Source organism: Chelonia mydas, chromosome 1, assembly GCF_015237465.2.
Source record: "Chelonia mydas isolate rCheMyd1 chromosome 1, rCheMyd1.pri.v2, whole genome shotgun sequence".
NCBI lineage: Eukaryota > Metazoa > Chordata > Testudines > Cheloniidae > Chelonia > Chelonia mydas.
This window is the reverse complement of record NC_057849.1, coordinates 312,417,233-312,438,278: the sequence shown is the minus strand read 5'-3', so window position 1 is coordinate 312,438,278 and position 21,046 is coordinate 312,417,233. Positions and strand designations below refer to the sequence as shown.

At 39.8% G+C, this 21,046-nt stretch overlaps 1 protein-coding gene across 15 annotated transcripts in view; it reads right to left on the bottom strand.

The window, feature by feature from the left end:
* The window catches only part of BRD1 (bromodomain containing 1), a 110,686-nt gene extending 91,382 nt beyond the window's left edge, over positions 1–19,304 (bottom strand). For 2 of the 15 annotated variants that reach the window (XM_043550922.1, XM_043550937.1), the window contains exons 1-2: positions 18,842–19,178; positions 12,236–13,616 (exon numbers count right to left, since the gene is read on the bottom strand). In XM_043550922.1, the coding sequence (XP_043406857.1) occupies positions 12,236–13,602 (1,367 nt within the window). In that variant the 5' untranslated portion in view covers positions 13,603–13,616; positions 18,842–19,178. Of the gene's footprint in view, positions 1–12,235; positions 13,617–14,263; positions 14,336–18,841 lie in introns of those variants that run through there. The other 13 variants (XM_043550903.1, XM_037889069.2, XM_043550906.1 and 10 more) reach the window with 12 other exon arrangements.
* Positions 19,305–21,046: the final 1,742 nt, after the last annotated feature.

The following is a 21,046-nucleotide window of genomic DNA, read 5'->3' as shown; positions in this document are numbered from 1 at the left end:
CTGGATGGCTCTTGTCAATTTCACTTTTGCTCTGACCACAGCCTTCTAATCAGGCAAGGGTGCCATCATTTATATTTTCCAGCAAAACTGAAATTTTCCCACAGATTTCCCACAGATTGTTTTTAAGAAAAGGACATTGAAGAAAATTCCTGACCAGGAAATATTCAAAATATAAAAAGAATAGGAGTACTTGTGGCACCTTAGAGACTAACAAATTTATTAGAGCATAAGCTTTCATGAGCTACAGCTCACTTCATCGAATACAGACTAACATGGCTGCTACCCTGAAACCTGTCAAAATATAAAGTTAAATATATGCATCACTTTTTGCAGGATTTGGGTCTAAAGATCCACAGTTTTCCTTGAAAAAAAATGGGGGCCTCATCCAGCACCAACTGAAGTCCCATTGACTTCAATGGCCATTGGTTCAGGCCCTTGAGGATTCATAGTTTTTTTAAGACCAGAAGGGACCATTAGATAATCCTGTTGGATCTCATATATAACAAGCCATGACATATCATGATTAAATCATATTTTACAGAAAGGCACCAGTCTTCATATGAAGACTTTGAGATGGAGAATCCACCCATTCTGATGGTAGTTTGTTCCAATGGTTAATCATCCTCACTGTTAAAAATTATGCTCTATTTCTACTTTGAGTTTGTCTTGCTTTAATTTGTAGCCATTGGTTCTTGTTACAACTTTCTCCACAAGATTAGAGAGCCCTTTAGTACCTGTTTTTTTCTTCCCATTAAGGTTCTTCATGAAGCTCACACATCCTTCCCTAGGCTCTCATTATGATAAAAAGCAATAAAACAAAGTTTTTATTTTACATTTTATATTAGTACTTAAATGACAATTACTTCACTTTGCTTTTAGTAAAGTCAATATAAAGTCCTTTACCTTCACTTCTCACTCTCACTATGGAATGTAAAACCAGGTCTCCATTTTCTAGAGTTCTTGCAAGAACTCTACCTGTCCAGTCACCCATATGAGTAATTTTTTTTTTTTTGGATGGGGCAAGTAAAATATAAACATTTATTAATGTAACATGTGAGCAGGGGGGGTTGTTTTTGTTTTGGGGGGGTTTCGGTGCCTTGGCTGGTTAGTTTCATGAGTTTTACAAGGTTAATATAACTACTCCTGTATAGTGATAGAGGATGTGATCTTCAAAGGAGTCAGGCATACAAATCCTTTTGAAATCGAATGGTATTTGGGAACCAAATTCCTTCAGGTTCCTTTGACAATCCCAAGCAGGAATTGTTTTGTTTCTAGTATCTTTAAATACTACCTTGTAGGGTAGCTGTTTAAAAAAATCGCACTGAAAATATTTTTTAAGAGGTATTTACTCTTTAAAGATCTAATAAATTTTAAGAGTTTTTCTTACGTGTCCATCACCACAGCACTTACCTCAGAGGACTACACATGGCAATGAGGAATGAAATACTGATCAAAAATTATACGCTTAAAAATAAAAAGCAGAAATATAACATCATATATGTTAATTCTTCCTACCTTCCCATTTTCTATTTCCTAAGCCTTCATGTGGCTTATCTTAATTATAATTCATGGAGTCATACAATATTTAGAACTTGCAAACTTAGTGTATGAATTTATTTCCTACTGATTTAGATTATGCAACTTTCCTTTTAACCGATTCTATAGAAAATTTGAAGTCCTACTTCTATACCTCAAGGGTATTTTTTTTGTTTGTTTTCCCTTGAAGAATTGCGTGCCTCTTTTCCCTCTAGAAGAGTACTGAACCGTGGTCTTTCCCTGCTTTTTGCAGTTCTGTAACCTTCTTGTGAAATAAATAAAATGAGCAGTAAACAGTATTTTTGGCAATGTACGTTGAAATCAAATTTCTTCTATAATTAAAGAGGAAGAACCAACCACTTCTCATTGCCTTTTTATCTGTCAGCAGGAAAAATTTTAGTTAATATATGCAATTGGTAGATAAGTGAATCTCAAAATATTTCAGATTTTTTGCCTTTAAAAAACTAAAGTTCTGTTTTAGTTACCATGTTGGTTCAGGGCAAGAACTTTGGACTTATCTATGTTAACTGAAAACAAGGAACATCAGTCACACCCATGTATGCAATTATCAGGACCTGAATCTCTTTGGAAGATGCACTAGAGATTGCCTGCAAAAATACTAACATTTGTCTCCACTTAGGTTATAGAAATATCAACTATTCTCCAGTTAGCCTCCATTTCAAATTGGCTTGCACTGTACATATGAAACAAACAAAGTAACTCAGGAAAAGAAAAAGGTAGGACATACCTATGGCATGTCTCTATGCACAATTTATAATTAACCGATGAAGTTAGACTTTTTACCCAATTGATTAGATTTTTATACAGAAGGTTAAGATAAACCAATTAATAATTTGGGACATGTGAGTTACGTGTAAGGAGGTTTTCAGTAACAACATAGCACGTAAGTATCCCCCAACAACTTTATCAGAAGCCTTTTTTACAAATAGCAGAAAAGCTGTTATGGGAAAAACAGGGAGCGGGAGGGTTGCTTGTTAAAATACAATAGTGTTTATTAAACCTAATTTAAAATCCATCTACACACCCAGGTTGGTCAGCTTGGAAAGAGAGATTTGAAGCTTCTTTGCCAAAGTTTGTCCAAATTATCAATGAGAAGTGTGACTGTCACAATTCAGTAGCTCTTTTCCTGGTTCAAGTAAAATGATTTCTTCAATTTTTATTCAGTGAAGGGGACAGTGACTTCAACAAATAGTCTTACATATCCACCAGAGAGGTTATCAACTTAATGAAACTTACAGGACAATCAGTCTTCCCTAGTGACCAATTTCCTACTTCCTTCAGGGCCTCTAAATTTCTTTCAGTAATCTTATCATCCAATTAATTATTTTTTATCCAGACATGACAAGTGTTTTACAGCTATTTGGTAGTTATGGCATTTTGTGAGGCTGCTGTTTTTTCCTCCCAATGTTAATTATGTGGATGTATTTTGTCATTGTCAGGAGGTGCAGATAGTGTGAAATACACACCTCTTACTCTTTTATAAATTCAAACAAAACAATATTGTACATTAGCCACTTATCCTCTGATTCAGATTTATACAGTTATCAACTAAAACACTCAAATATTTATCTTCAGATTTTTTGTGGTACCATCACCAGGAGTGATAATAAAAATAAAAATAAACATTTTGATGTTGCCACTTTCCTGATATCTCCACTGCATAATATTATCACTATTATGCCAAAACAAAACCTCAAGGTTTGAATAAACTATTATACGTGTTGAGTATGCCTGTAAGAGACATCATTTTGAGGGGACCCTTTTAAAATGTAGCCTCTTTAACCAATTATATACTTCAGCAAGTTCATATTCCAAGCATCTTTTGTTAAAATATTTTCTAATCCATGCTCTATGACATCCCAAGTCACAAGCATGGTCAAAGTTTTTTTTTAACCAAATCCATATACTCAGTCAAGCATTTCATTATTTGGATATAAATACTTGTTCAGGAATGGTGGCCCCCATTATTTATTCAAGAGAAATGGAGTGGCAGGCATATTGTGCACTGAAGCATATGGTGGCAGAATTTGAATTTCTACTATGTGTTGAAATAAGCCATCATCACCAAAACAAAGATAAATGTGGAAGAAAAAAAAAATCTATGTTATATAGAGAAAGTTTATCCTCCAAGATATCAGGTATAATTATTTAAGAGTCTTAGGAGCTTTACTGTTCCTTCTCCATTGGTTCCATCCTGCAGACCAATTTTTCATAAAAATAATTACATTAAATATCTTTTAAAGGTAGTAGCATAAGATAGAAGTGGGCTACCTCCTGAACACAATTTGACACACACAAAAAGCTAGATCATTCCTGTCTATTACACTGTTATTTGAAAGTATTGTTTGTATTCTCTTCAGCTTCCAGTCACCAAAACAACCTTACATTTCAGATTATTTTCTCAGCTTCCAAGACTACATACGTACTCTCCAGTATCTGGAGTGGAGCTGGACAAAATGGATTTTTTTTTGTTCGTGGGCAATTAAAAAAAATGTTTTGGGTCAAACAAAATGTTTCATTTCGGCAACATCAAAGATTATGTTTAGACTGACCATTTTTAAACACTTGTGGGTTTATAATAAAATTAAAGACTATTTTCAAACAAAAAGTCATTTCAAACCAAAAAAAAAAAGTTTTCTTTCAAAAATGTCTAAATGAAAAATTTGATTTTGTTTGGTTTTTTTATTTTTTATTTCTTTAACTGAAACAATCATGTCTGGTGAAACTGACAAAAACTTTTACCCAGTTCTAATCTGGAACTGAAGATGACAGAAAAAGTTAAGTCTTTTAATTTATCTGCCTCACTCAAGGGTGAAGGACAATTCTTGAATGAATGTTATGGTAACCTAGTGGGTTACATGTCACAGTGCATCTCCAAAGTACTGAAGAATTTTAAATCTTTCTACAGTATTTTTGATCTCCTTACTATTATGTAAAAATATTCCTGAGCCACACTCCTTACAGTTGGTATCAAACTTCAGTTAGTTCTCACACAAGATTTTCCCTCCCCCAAACAATATAAATTGTGCTATCTGCCTCATTTTACATAGTGATCAAACTTGACATGCTTCTTTTGGCTCAAACATACAAACCAAGTCTGTATCATGTCTATATGTATAAAAACAAAAAACCAACACTAAACAAATGTTATTTAGGTTGCAAAGTCAAGAACTAGAAAATTAGGAAATGCTAAATTTAGTTTGCACAGGCAGCCATAATTCAGCCCCTTGTCCATCTATCATGTGCGCTGAATGAGGCAGGGGTCATGCCGGGAAAATAAAAGTATGAGAAAATGAAATTAAACACTGTATCAATGCATACACGAGGAGAAGAATGAAGGTTGCACCAACAACTGTAAATCTGCCATTTCCTAACTTTTGAGTGCTTTACATTGCAATCTTTGTGTGTAATTTCCTAGAATTATTGTTTTAAAGGAAAAGGGTAAAAACAAATTCCATTATGTACAACTGTAACAGCTTAGATATCATGTAGAGTTTGAACCATGAACCTTGACACTACATCACAGACTGCTACCACGTGAGCTACAGAGCCAACATTAGCTGCCAGCGGAAGCCTGTTATTCCATAGGGAGGATGGACCACTCCGGCATTGTGCTATATCTGGGGGGTTGATGAGAGGAACCCAGCCCCCCACCCCTCCTTCCCCGCCACAACACCCTCTTGTCCCAGATGGTGTCAACTGGGGCCACATGCTGAGTCCCAGTGGGGCAACATCACCATTACAGATGCTCTAGCATCTTTCAAGTGTTTCCACTATAGCGTGTGCAGCAACATTGTCAGCGCTGCCTCAGATCATATTTAGTTATTTTAGTACACTGCCAAAGTTTTGCTGAGGAACGCAAGCAACAGAAGGTAAGTGATAATTTTCAGTTTCTATCTCAGCCAAAGCTTTCATGGAAGAAAGACAAGGCACTTCTGTAGCCTAAGGGATATCCCCCTGTTCAATGTCAAAAGCAACAATGCAGGTGTGAGAACTTCTCAAAGAAGATGTCAATCTTTTATAATCAAAAGTTTTAGGTAATCTAGATCTAGGGGATGCTCCCTTATAATAAACAGAGGCAAAACTTAATGCAACATTAAAGTTACAACATTTAAAAAAAACAAAACAAAAGGAAATAACAGAGTCCTGTTGTAAGTAATTCATATATATTTTCAGTGTGGGAGAAGTAGCCGACTTAATAAATAATTGAACACATACAGCATGAGCAGTCTGGTTGACAATGTTAGAGAAGACTGAAGGGGGGAAAGTTCCTATCCATTACCACTTACATCAACAGGAGTAGAAGTGGGCTCATTTTGCCGGAGAGTTTTCTCAAGGAGTAGTTTAATAGGGCAGTAATGTTAATTTGCACTGGGAGAGATGTATTTTTCCTAAGCAGGAAAGAAAACGGGTAACATTTTTGAAAAATGCCAAAAGGACATAGGAGCCTATGGGCTTATCTACATGGGACAGCTGCACTGGTATAACTTGAATCTGCTTTTAAACGAACCTAGTTAAACTGCTGCAAAAACCTGTATGAAAATCTGACCTTAACTCCCTTAAACGATTCTGAAAGCTTTACCTGGGATTTTTTTCTTAGACAAGCTTAATGTACAGAAAACTGGAATACAACATAATTGCACAGATATCCTGAAATGACAAGGACTGCAAATTTCACACCTACCGTTTTCATTAGTGTTATGGCAGGGGCTTTTGGGGATAATTTTACTGTGGGTGTATGTCAATATCACACATACATATTGTTTAGATATAGCTTCTCTCACTGAGGCACTCCAGATTAAGGAGATGGTGCAGTTCTCATTCATACCTAAATGAATGTCATATGGAAGCAGGGGCTCATTAAGTTTTGCTAAAGTTTCAGAGATGCTCGCTGAACATGTTCAGAAGATGTTTTTCCACTCACTTTACTTTTAATGTGTTTTTCATCTAAGGTTGATTAAGAAACACTCAAATGAAGGTCTAGCTACATGCCAAATAGACAGTTTCTTTATTCAACCAATTCTGAGGTTTTACTCAGCAGGAGATTAAAAAAATATATACATTAAATGGCCTGATTTTCAGAGGTGCTGGGCACATGTAGTTCCCCCATCAACTTTTACGTCACTGTTCAACAGCTCTAAATATAAGCCAATTAATTATTTTTAAAATTTGAGTTTATGCTTTCCTTCTTTTATAACTTAAATGGCTTAAATTTTCCTCACTCTGTAGAAAGGGCATGGCAAGTTTCATCCCCAAGAGAGATACAGCTTAAAAATAGTATTAGAAAAGGGGTTAGCTTCCATGAAGACTGCAAGTAGCATCAACCATAGCATTTACTATCATTTTGTGGAATTGTACTTAAAAACTGCCCACATATTAATTCTCATAGTATTTATCCTTCAGGAAAAGGAGATTAGACCATGAAGTTTTTGGGCTACAGTAAAATCAATTTTCTCTTCAGTAAAGGCAAAATCAAACAAATCAAAAACAAACTCTTTTGTTTGATTCACAGATTAGTTTAGGAAAATATACACCTTTCAACTTTGGACTCTGAGGCAATTTTCAAAGCCAAACAATTTATTTTAAAGAACTTGCCTTTAAACCATTTTTTAAAACTGTTATTTTTTAACTACACTTTTAAACCCTGGCCCACTGCCAAAAATATAATTTCTGGTCTGAGAAACCAGTGAACATTACATGTCCAACTGCTTCAGAGCAAGGCTGGAAACAAATGCTGGAATATCTGTGGAATCTGGGAATGGAAGCAGTTTTCCCAACAATGTAGAGAACTTATTTCTATCCCTGATTTTTCATACGATATCAAATATTAAAATTGGGTCATTCTGACCATAATGCCCCCGCTCCTTCCCTCCCTCTCCTCTACACATACGTGATGGCCTCATTTTAGTGAGAATTAATTAAAAAAAAAAAAAAAAAAAGAAGAACTGAAAAAAAGGTAGAACTGGTTCAACACTGTTTGAACATTTAAATTCTGAACTGCAATTTAATTCAACCTGTTTAATTCCTGTTCCCCTTGTTATCTGTGAACATTCAAGCAAACAGAATTGCTTGCAAACATTTTTGGAGCTAGACTTAATGTATGAATACCTATTTTTGATGTGAACAACAGTATTTGTTACTTGCTATTACCCTGTTTTAAAATATTAATTATCTCATCAAGAAGCAGAAATAATTTCATTTAATCAATCACAAACCATGAATAATGAACGGAGTACAATCTAACTGAAGTCTGCTACCAACCCAGAGAGACTGAAAGCTGTTCGTCCAAGCTATTCAGCGTACATATTAACAGAAATCAGAACAGAAGGGGGCTACATTCTCAACAACCATTATTTGTAAAGAATAATTTGACCAGTTCTAACCATACATTATATGTACATTATACATCAAATGGTATAATTTATTTGTAGTATTAGGTAGAGCTCAAAGGCCCAATCCGGATCAGGGCCCTGTTGTAGTAAACATTATGAACACAAACATATGGTCCCTGCCACAAGTATCTTACGAAGCATTTGTCTTGCTTAATCCTAAAAAGAGAATACTGGTGCTATAACAATGCTGGAAATGAAATCAGTATGAAGAGAGAGGCACATCAGAAAAAAATCTCTTTCCCTAAATTATGTGCCATATTTTTTTCCTGTCCCCTACTATATGTTGTGTTTTCGAGTATCAACTAGGTAAAGTCCCAATTGTTCAGCAAAACTGAAGTCAGTATGCCTCTCTGACAAACCTTCTGTCCCAAGTCTCTGACATCATAATCAGTATGTCTCCACATTTAAGAGGTATTAAAACTCAATTAACGTAAGTGAATGGAATCCGAAAAAAATAAGTTTCAGTGCTCTCTTCATTTAATTAAGCTGTTCTAAGTCCTCCTAAATTTGAAAATAGATAAATGAAGCCAAGTTACAGTCTTGCAACTTTGCTCTCCTCCCCCCACGCAAAGGAAATCTCTCACAGTGTTAGCTTTTTGGAAATTATCAGTCTCTCATTAACTCACACAAGTTCTAAATTAGACTGCCAGTACACCAGCAGTCCTTGTTTAAAGTATTGGTAACACACACACATAATTTTAACAGGTGAAAATAGCTTTGATACTAGTTTTGGTCCATTTTAGTTTGTATTTACACTTCTGCATATAACAAACTCCTGCAGGCACTAAAACCAGTACACTACATAATTTTCAGTGTGTTTACATATATTTTATACATATATACAAAAAACTGTACAAGATAAAGGTTTAAGTTCCTGCAGGAACTTACAATATAACAAAGTTTAAAATGAAAAAGAGCAAGATTAGGATCACAGAAATTTTATCCCACCCAGGTTTTTGTTTTTGTTTTTTTTAAATAATGGAAACATTTTTAAAAGAACTATTCAGTTTTAGTTTTAACTATACAATTGTACTTCAAGACACAGCAAAAAATTTAAAGTACATCAAAAGAAGGAAGCCTGCCAAATAATCAGTGGGGCCTTGGGAAGATCCAGATGTTAAAGGAGCACTCCAGGAAGACAAGGCTACTGCAGAAAAGCTAAATGAATTCTTTGCATCTATCTTCCCTGTAAAGGACGTGAGGTAGATACCTTAGCCATTATTTTTAGGTGACAAATCTGAGAAACTGTCCCAGATTGAGATGTCAATAGAGGAAAAATTCATAAATTAAATAATAAGTTGTCACCAGAACCAGAGGATATTCACCCAAGAGTTCTGAAGGAACTCGAATATGAAATTGCAGAACTGCTTCCTGTGGTATGTAACATAGCACTTAAATCAACATTGGTACTAGATAACTGGTAGATAACTAATGTGACACCGATTTTTAAAACAGGCTCCAGAGACACTCCTGGCAATTACAGGCCAACAGGCCTAACTTCAATACCAGGCAACTGACTGAAACTGTAACAAAGAACAGAATTGTCAGACACACAGATGAACACAATACATTGTGGAGAATCAACAGATTTCGTAAAGGGAAATCATGCTTCACTAATCTATTATAATTCTTTCAGGAAGTCAACAAACATGGATAAGGATTATCCAGTGGATATAGTGTACTTGGACGTTCAGAAAGCTTTTGACTAGGTCCCTCCCCAAAGGCTCTTAAGAAAACTAAGCAGGCATGGTATAAGACGGAAGGGCCTCTCATGGATCAGAACTGGTTTCAAGATAGAAAACAAAGGGTAAGAATAAATGGCCAGCTTTCAGACTGGCGGGAGGAAAATAGTGGAGTTACCCCAAGAATCTGTACTGGGACCAGTGCCATTCAACATATTCATAAATGATTTGGAAAGCAGACTGTGAAGAGATACAAAGGAATCTCACAAAACTGAGTGACTGGGAAAGAAAGTTGAAGGTGAAGATAAATGTAGATAAATGCAAAGTACGGCACGTTGGAAAACATAATCCCAGCTATACATACAAAATGATGGGGTCTACATTAGCTGTTGCCAATCAAGAGAAAGATCTTGGGAGTCACTCTGTAAAGTTCTCTGAAAACATTCTCGCAATGTGCAGTGGCAGTCAAAAAAGCTAACTATGTTAGGAACCATTTGGAAAGGGATAGATAGTAAACCAGAAAACATAATGCCACTATATAAATCCATGGTACACACATACCAGGAATATTGTATACAGTTCTGGTCACCCTAACTCGAAAAAAAAAATATATATATATTAGAACTGAAAAAAATACAGAGAAGGGCAACAAAGACTGTTAGGGGTGTGGAACAGCTTCCATACGAGGAGAGATTAAAAAGATTGGGACGGTTCAGTTTAGGAAAAGGAGAAGACTGAGGAGAGGTATGCTAGAGGTCTATAAAATCATGAATGGTGTTGAAAAAGTGAATAAGGCAGTGTTATTTATTCCTTCACATAACACAAGAATCAGGAGTCACCCAATGAAAGTTAACTGAAGACCAAAACTATTATTGGGTTCAAAAAATAATTCGATAAATTCATGGAGGATAGGTCCATCCGTGCTCTGGGTGTCCTAAAATCTCACTGTTAGAAGCCAGATCACTTGATAAATTTCCCTGTTCTGTTCCCTCCCTCTGAAGCATTTGGCACCAGCCACTGTTGAAAGACTGGTTACTGAGCTAGATGGACCAATGGTTTGACCCAGTATGGCTATTTTTATGTTCTCATGTACATGTATTAGTGTCAATGTGTTGACGGCACAGAGCTTTTGGTCCCATGCCTAATAATTCATTTCAGATGCATTATTAAACTGTAGCACAGTGCTTTAATGACTTCCTGGTTAATTTCAAGAAGAAATCTGCACAGCATCAAACTGTAATTCTTGCCAGCCTTGAAGAATATAGCTGCACTGTGCAACATCAAACAGAAGGTGTAGCAACAGCCACGCAAGAATCTAACCCAGTGGTGGGCAACCTGGGGGCCGCATCAGGGTAATCTGATTGCAGGCCATGAGACATTTTGCTGACGTTGACGGTCTGCAGGCACGGCCCCCCACAGCTCAGTGGCCGCAGTTTGCCGTTCCTGGCCAATGGGAGCTGTGGGAAGCAGCAGGCCTGCAGACAGTCAATGTCCGCAAAATGTCATGCCACTCGCAGTCAGGTTACCCTTGCGAGCCGCAGGCTGCCCACCACTGATCTAACCCATTAGCCAAAGAACTGCCTCAGAGTGCTTCTTATACTACTTGGAAAACATTCTACAGTATACTAAAATTGAGTGAGCACAGGATGTCCAACTCAACAGGAGCCACTAGTATTGGTGGTCTAAGATGAAATTTTGAGGGAAACTCTCAACTTGAATGTTTATTCAATTTACTAATGTCAAAAAATTACAATTTCTGATAAAGTATTCTTTAATCAGCATGTAGAGAGTATTTTGATTAATTCCTGTATTAAAAATGTTTTATGTTGCTTTTTTTCCCCCCGTTCCCTGCTGATATTAAGGGTCTTTCCAGCATGGAACAGCAGTTGGACCACAAAACATGCTTATATTCACCCTCCTCCTCTGCACTGTCCTCTTTTCACTGCGGGCTTAGGGAAGAACATAACTTCAAGCTCTGTTCAAAGTACAGCAGAGAATGATATGGTGCTAAATGCACAGGACAGTAAGAACAACTGACTATCAAAAAACCAATGAAGTTGACTGGATACAAATGCTGTCATATGCAAAAGTGATTTTCATGTTGATGTCCCTTTAAAAAGCCCCGCTGAGAATGGAAAGTCAGGTACATTCCGGAAAGCAAGTAAATCTCAGCTTAACCTTAAAGATGTGTTTAAGAGCTTTCCTGAAATGAGGTGCAATTAAGCATGTGATATTTTTACTATTCTGAATTGAGGCTTAAGTGAGTAAACTATAAGGACATACACAGAATTTACAGAGTGGAAGAAAAATGATTGCTGGCTCTAACAATGAAAGTAGGATGGGGGGAGGACTATCCTCCAATATCTATGTGAAAATATTTGTGTGCGCTTTTTAACTACAAGTGGCAAAAGTAATACAACATGCACAATTTACATGTTAGGGACACCTATTTATTTTCCAGTTTTTTTCCTTTGTTGTATAAGTACCTTATGCAGTTTTTCAAACTTTCATTAATTCTTTATCTATAGAACCTATGACAAATGTATATTCAAAAGTACATACAGAAATTTTTGTCTACATTTTGCTGTATGATTGTTTGCTTACCTCTGAGGGGGAATATAAGGAGCAGATACTGTTGGCATAGCTGTACAGGGTTCAACCACTGATTTCTTGGCCTTTTTTGCCTTTTTTCTGACTTTTGATGTAGACCTTGCAGTTCTGACTGATCCCTCTTTTCTACACACACCATTTTTCACATCAGCTTCTCCATAAATATTTAGAGGTCGCCGTATACAACCTGGTGGAGTATGTACATCACAGTAGGCAGTCTTTTTTACAGAGAATGTTGTTCCACTGCCAGTTAATTCTTTCACAGGTTCCATTTTCATATACAAACCAGCCTTTTGAGCACATGTCACATGGAATGCTGTGTAACAGTTTGCTTTGTGGCACTGGATGCAGGCACCAACGCCTTTCTGTTTACAGAGGTAGCATGTTAACTTCCATCTGGCTGGGGGAATGTTTCTGACACCATCAATTGGCTCAATAAAAACCGTATTGGCAAATCCAACTTCTGGAATCCACAAAGCACACACAACATGTCCCCAGCGGTCATCATCAGTCTTTTTAAAGGCACCTCCCTTATTTGGGCACAGCACACAGTCTACAGGCCGGGAATGGGACTGCAGACAGCGTCTGCAGAGCCACTGACCCTCAGGTATATATGGCACCCCATAGCACTCCTGATGCACTGCTAAATTACACATATCACAAAATAGGATTACATTGCTGTTCTGACATTCACCATCCATGCATATACAACATACTGCATCTTCGTCAATTAAAGACTGATGGTCACCCTGTTTTTGGTTCTCACAATAAGACTCTTTTTCAAACCTATCCATAAGGAATTCAAACATATTCTGTGACACAACTGATACTCCATCACTTTTTCGCTTTTCATTTATTATTTCTAACCATGCATAATCTTCTTCATCCATGTCATACTCCACTTCGTTGTCAAGTTCTTCTGCTGACTTTTCAATGAATTTATAATAAATTGGAGGTCTCCGAGGGGCAGAAAGTGGACTGTACTCAACAACACGTACTTTTGGTTCTGGAAGAGGACTTGTTGTAGCAGGTGTACCATGTGCACTTGGAAGAGCTTCATTTTTCTTTTTCACTTTGTTATTTTTATGCCGCTTAGCTCTCAGACAAACTGGTGGTCTCTCACTATTTTCTTTATTGCTGTTGCATTCACTCATTTCTTGTGCTGTGAGATCATCTTCTAATATAATCTCTAATGGATCAAAAATACTAATCCTGTGCAGGCGACCTTCAATTTCTATTTCAACCATCCTTTGAGCTTGAGCATATGTCAAAGTTTCTCGTGTAGGTGAGTGTTTAATACTGCACGGGGAAGAAGAATGCCTTGCTGCAGATACTCGATGGCATCTTCCTTTTCTCCTCATTTGGTAATGTTTACCTAAAATTATAATCAGAGTTATTATGTTGCATTTTAAATATTTATCTCTCTTGCTAAAGTATAAAAATTAATACAGTTAAAAAAAAAACAACAGAAGCTAGTTTAAGCTTTGTACTACCCATGGACATGCAAGTCTTAAATTTATGCAATGTTTGTACTTGAAACAAACTTAAATCTGGCTACCCCTAACTTCCGAAGACACACCAGTGAGTAGCACATTTAGCATTACTCCAAATCCAAATGTGTTGATAGATTACTGGAATTAATTACACTCATTTCCTACATTAAAAAAGTCCCGTAGAGACAAATTAATAAGAGTATAATGAATTTACAGAACCTATAGTTCTGTAAAGCTACAGGAAGCCAATCCAATTGATTGCAATTGAATAGCAATTCAACATTGGCACAGAGAAATTGTTGCCAAGGCCCACCCACCAAAGGATTAAACTTGTGCCATAAGGTAACAGAAGTACAGCGGACCCTCACTAGAGCGCGGATTCGCATATAGCGCAGTCGCAGGAATGAATCCCAAATTTAAATATTTAAATTGGGATCCATGATAACGCGGCCCCCGCATTAACACGGTACCGCGCATGGATCCCGCATTCTAGCGAGGGTCTGTTGTAGTCATTGTAATGGAAAATTACCATTGTTTTCCAGAAATAAAGGCCTGTATGCAAAATCCTGGTTTCACTGTTAAAAGCTTATTCAGCAGCAGCCTGAAGAAGAAATATTCCAGATATAGTTTTGCACAAAAGGCATTTATGATCTGAAAAATAACTATGTAAAAATTGCACTTGCTTTAACAAATCTGACCTCTTTATGTATTCAGAATTATATCTGCTTAGTCAGTATGTTTACACTTACCTAAAGTAAACCTCAAAGATGTATGGTTTATGTTATTTCCTCATGTGTCTCACTATTTATATTGTAAACTTTTAGAGATAGGGAATGGTCTTATACATATTTTCACAGGTGTGCTATCAGATAATCAACATAATCTTTGTCACTAAAATTATTACCACCATCATACATTTTATTCAGTTCTGTATAGCCCATATTGCTGTGGAAGAGCATATTCCGTTACGGTCCACGTATCACTGAGACAACTATGAATTAAGGTTTAATACCAATCTTTTACCACTAGGGGAGATGCAAATTGAGAACTACTTTAATTTTAGCTCCCAGACTGGGTTTTTGGGGCTGCCAATTAGAGAAGAAAACAAAATCACTTTTAAAATGAACATTTGATCTAAAAGAAACCTCCAATGCTATTTTCAGCAATTGATTCTCAAGAGTAAATCAGCATTTTCTGACTTGTAGTAGGGTTCCTAAAATTCCATTAACTTCAAAATTATACACAGCCAGCTTGGGCTAGATTTGAACCAGTGACCTAGGAAAAGAAACATTCATCTTTAGCTTCAAGTTCTACTGGAATAAAGTACTGCATCTGTATCATAAAGGAAGCTGTGACAATAAGATTGTAAAAATGGAAAACTAAGCATCCTGACCAGACTGGTCCATACACGGTTGGTAATCTGAAAGATTACTAAAAATAAAACTGTTGGCTTCCATTTTTGTATCTTTTTCAGCACAGGTCTGATCAGCTGACCAAATGAAAGATAATTTTCTCCATCAGCCCTGCAAACTCAACCTGGCATCTGAAAGTTATGGTAATTACTTTATATTAATTTATCTTTAGAGCACTCTGAAAACCAGCTGTTAGACAGTAAGCAAGTCTCAATCTTACCAACAGCGAACTCTTGCTCCCCCTGGAATTGATTTCTTCAGATACATGGCCATGTATCTGACCTGCTAGCTAGACCATACAAGCCCCATCAAGTCAGGAATTACACACGATGGCGTGAGTAAAGTTTGCAGAATAAATATTTCAGTCAGTGATAGTATGCCTACCAAAACATTGGGGCAAATATACATCGATTCTCTGCCCACCAGCTCCATGATACTTCTATTTTCTTCATAAAAAGTTGAAACAAAATTTACTACAACCAATAAATTCAAAGGCAAACCTAAAATGCACTGCTTTCCTCACCTTCAGAAGTTATATGCACAAAAATCACATACCTGATGATTTGCAGTACAAAGGCAAGATGGAATGTATCAAGCAGGCAATATCAGATCACATCCGTTCCAATATCTTCACCCCCCCCCCCCCCCAAAAAGGCCTCATTTACCAAACAACAACAACAAAAGGATCAGCCTGAACTAGCTTTTGTGGTTTTGTAGATGTAACAGTGTGTTATTTAACAAATTTTGTGTTAAAATCAAACACAATTGTATTAAAAATATGATTCTAACACAAATCCTAAAAAGCAACATCCAGTGCACAGTCATTACAGGGCAACATCTGGATTTCCACTGTTCTTGGCAATGATCAAAAAAATATCTACATAGATTTTTCTCCTTTTGTGAATTTCCATGAAACTTAATAGAGGTGCTTGTGAGGATAAATATATTAAAAGATTGTGAAGTGCTCTGATATATACTGATGAAAAGCACTATATTAAAGTTAGGTACTGTTATTATTAGTTTGTAAAGCAACAATTCATTGAACGTGTCAGTTTCCAACCACAGAACAGATGAATCCATTAATATTCGCTATAGTAGGCCTAACAACTAGATATAAAGAGTGACAATTTAATTTAACTCTAAATTTAGTTCCCATAATCTCACAAATTCTGGGGCAGGGAATATAAAATGGCCCCTCTAAATTTCAATAAAAATGTATATTTCTTTGTACCCTTATAATGCTGTAAAGTCATTTATCAGTTTGTTAGTGCAAGAGAACCTGACATTGAAATTGACCAATTTAGTTTCATTTTCTAAGATATGCTATTTATCATTAATAAGTAAAGAGTAAATAGATTTTTAATTCAATTTTAATAATCCAACATATGAATATTTGGAGTATTTTTATATAAACCCACCTATTTTTATATACACCATAACCAGAGCTACAAACACCAATGACATTGATCATGGAGATAACTGCCTATTACCTCAAACTGGAAAAGAGGGATGGACAGTGGCTATTATGACTGACTATACAACATGGGTTCTCAAACTTTTTCTTTCTGAGCCCTCCCTCTCCCCCCCCCCCCCCACGTGCTATAAAAATTCCCCAGCCCACCTGTGCCACAACAACTGTTTTTCTCCATATTCAGTAGGTTAAAAGCCAGAGCTGGCATTAGGGGGTAGGAAAGCAGGGCAATGGCTCAGGGCCCAACTCCACAGGCAGCTCTGTGAATCTAAGTTGCTCAGGCTTTAGCTTCAACCCTGGGCGGCGGGGCTTGGACTTCAGCTTTCTTCCCTGGTCCCCAGTGAGTCAGCCTTGCTCTCTGGTTTATTCTGGCAGACCCCCTAAAACCTGCTTATGGCTCCCTAGGGGGCCCCGGATCCCTGGTTGAGAACCACGGCAATAGAAGACACTGCCATTTGTCCATATCCTAGTCATTGTTCTTTCATATATTCTAATATTGGAAAAAACACAATAATGTGTATTAGTTTCCAGGCCAAAAAGCAATTTCTCAAACACAGTGGCAACCAGTTGATGAACAAGAGTATCTCAGTATGCTCAGTATCAAGCAGCTTGCCTCCCAGGTGTACCGCAAATGTCATAAATCCTAAATAAAGGAAGATGTCTACCACAAAGTGATGAAAAAAGGCACCTCCCAATAATGAGATTAGGACAATTATCATTTACATACTTAAGCACTTTCTCTTACATTTAGATTAGTTTCCAATCTGGAAATGGATGGCAATTTAACATTTTACACTTAAAGGGAAAACAGTAAAAATGTGTGGGAGGGAGCACACTACATGTGGAAGTAGTATTGAAATTATCTGTCCTCATTTTGCAGATACCTAGTTTGGGTGAGTAAAAAATAACCTGGACCCTAAAGCATAATAATAAGGGTTGCTAACCTTACCATAAAACAGGAAGAATTCCTAATGCATTACACAACTCAGTTTGGGTCACTTCTTTCCTCCTTTTAAAGCATGACAAAGCCTGCAGAAGATGGAAGAAATGCTCTCCACAGAGCTATTGTTTTTTTTAGCTCCACAGAGCTTTTGTTTTGGTCATGATAGTTTCCTCTATCATGACCAAAAAAAAAATGCAGCTGTTTTTGTGCAATGAAAGTTATGGGGCTGAAGCACTGCTTGCTAAGGGGACAGGTGAGGGGAGAGCAGATTAAACCTATGGTGCAGCACTTGTACAGATCTTTGTAAAGGCTACCAATTCGTTTTGCAAGCCTGCAGTGAACCCTGCACTCACTACTCTCCTTCTCCCTCATTTCTTTGTGTTTGGTCCTTGACTCCTTTATGGAAGAGAAATCCCCCATTCCATTCATGGTTCTCAACAAGCATCCTTCTGTGGAGCACCGCAAAGAGATGGACACAATGAAACTACCAAGGATGTTACAAACAGTACATTAGTACCAGACCATAAGGGAGAGCAAGCAGAAACATTTCCAGCATACACGTGGAGATAGGATACCAGCAGCCTCAGCCTTCAGAGTAGGATCACCCTCTCAAGTCTAGCCATATTGATACACAGAAAAAAGACAGTGACTGAACCCTGGAGAATTCATTTGATCCCATCAATGAAAATACCCATTTCAGGCCTAGGCTCTAGCCCACCTGATATTACCAAGCCTAACATTTCCTGGGTCTCCCGGAACCCAGCAAGGAGGTAACCGGCATCATTCACCCCACTAGCTCCTTCTCTACCCTGCCGCCCTCCCAAAGGGCACTCTCACTTAGTCCCTTCCAGAAGGGTTTCCTCCCCAAGCTCCCTCTGCCTTCTCTCCCCCCCCTCCCCCACGCAATGGATGGTTCCTGCCCACGCCCCTTATCCCTCCCACACCCTGTTCCAGCAACGAACACTTCCTACCCACGCCCTTCACCGCTCTAGCCACACACCCCCCCACGCGCGCGAATGGTTCCTACCCGCGCCCGTCACCCCCGCGCGAATAGTTCCTGCCCAGGCCCGTCAGCTCCAGCCCTTCCCAAGCCTCGCCCCACCCCCCACCCTGACAATACTCGGCCCACAAACATGGCGTCCAACAAAACAGCTTGCGCTGCGCCCTCCCCCGCCCGCTGTGCCGGGCAGCCTCCGCCCGCTCCCGCCGCCAAGCCCCTCTCGCTGGGCCCGGCTCCGGCCGCAAGCCGCCGGCCCCGCTCTCCCGCCCGGCCGCACTCACGCTGTGGGAGCCGCCGGAGCGCGGCTGACAGACCCTCCTGCTCCTCGTCTCCGGGTCGACGCTGCGGCCGGTCTAATGGCGGGGGCGGCCCCACCGATGCCGCTCCCAGCAGCCCCGAGCGGCCAAGCGGGCGCTGGCGGTGCCGGGCTGCCTTCGGGCTGCCGGCGGCGGGTGCGGGGCTCCTGCTCGGGCCGCGCGCGGCGCATTCGGGAGGCGCGGCGCTGGTCGCAGTCCGGCTGCGGGCTCGGCGCTCCGTCCTCGGGCTGAGAACCTCCCCTCCCCCCTCAGCACAAACAATGCGGCTTCACCACAGCGCTGCGCCGGCGGGGGGAGCGGGGGACGGGACGTGAGAGCGCCAGTCCCAGGCACCGCCCCGCCGCCGTGGGGGAGGGGCCCTCCCAGCCCTGTGTTGCAAGGGGGAGGGGGCCTGCCCCATGGTGCAGAGGCGCGGCGCGCCGCCGGGGAGGCGGCTCTCACGGACACGGGCAGGCACGCGGCTCTGCCAACCTCGGAGCCAAAGTCATGCGTCGGCGCCCCAAAAGCACGATTGGCCTAAAATAGAATTGGGGGGGTCACCCTTTCCTACTCCCTTCTGTCCCTGTAGGTGGGAGAAAATTTCAGGTACAAAAGCCAACCTTTAATCCACAAAAAATGCACACCTCTTCCTGGCTGCTCAGGGGGAGCCTCAACTTCCCTTCTGTTCCCCTAGATATAGGGCCTTACTATCCATTTCCTATTATTGCCTTGACCTCGCAGCTATGCTTCTCTGCCTCCCGCTGGGCTGGACTCCTGTACCTGGGTTCCAGCAGCAGCAGTTTGTGACTCTCCCCTGCACTGCTGCCTCCTATCCCAGTATCCTCTCTGGGCTCCAGGGCCATACACATGTTAAGGCAGGTCTGTGGCTGTGGTCCCGAGGCTTTCGCACATAGCTCTGCCCACATGTCCAGCCCTGAAAGTTGTGGGATGGAAGATTTACTGAGAAGCGTCATCAGAACAGCTCCTCATGCCGGTACCAAAATCCTGTGACTCCCGGATCAGAATCAGTTCATGGGAGATGTCAGCACTTCTTCCCCTGGCTACTTGGAGGTGACTCCCCCACCACTGACCCCCAGGCTGGGGAACCTGCTATTCTATCCCCTCCATCTCCCACCCCCGTCACTGTCTTCTGCCCCCCCCCCCCCCCGCAGCCTCCCACAACATCCTGCAGCCCTGAAAATCCTAAATGTGCCTCCTGCTCCCCCTTATTCTCCCCATCTACTTTTCAGTGTCTCTGCTGCTCCTCAGAGTCCCTGTGTCCTGTCTAGCCATTGGGACCATAGAGTGGCAGCTTTTTTCCCTGTGGGCCTGGCTTCAGTCTTATTGAAAACAGTGTGAGTTGGCAACCAACTTTATTAAGGGCGGCCTCACTTCCACATGCAGATGGCCTGGAGGGAAATTGCATTGACAGTAATAGGGGATGGTGGCAATTCTGAATAAGGGAAAAATTGTGAGTTGGCACCTTTCATCATGTTTTCATGAGACAGATAAAATAACATCCCAGAATTACTAAAGTTGTGATTAAAAATCTCGAAAGTTGGCAACACTGGCACAGCCACCATGCAAGAGAGACACACAGCTTTGCCTGAGTGAGGTCTGACTGCAGAGAACTGTGGCCCTGGCCCTCTTTAGCTCCAGGGCGAGAAGGAGGCCCACAGGCTTTTCTCAACCACAAAGTTATTCCTTGGGAAACAGGCATTAAGTACCTGAGTATCACATTAAAAAGTATGTGTGTAGAAACGAGAAATTATACAGAAGAGCTGGTAAAATATACACTTAGGCGTTGTCTACATGAGAGCAATGAGGCATGTTAACTGCTGGTTGGTCTCATAGCACCACTGCAACACACCTCACATCCACACATAAAAGTGCTTCAATGGTTCACAAATGTTACACCAAATGTTAGGTTATCTTTGTTCAAAGAAAGTCTGTTTAGGTAGATGGCACCTATCACCATAATATCTGAATGCCTCGCAAACAATGGATTTGTCCAAACATAAGAATGGCCCTAATGGGTCAGACCAAAGGTCCATCTAGCCCAGTATCCTGTCTTCTGACAGTGGCCAGTGCCAGGTGCCCCAGAGGAAATGAACAGAGCAGGTAATCATCAAGTGATCCACCCTGTTGCTCATTCCCAGCTTCTGGCAAACAGAGGCCAGGGACACCATT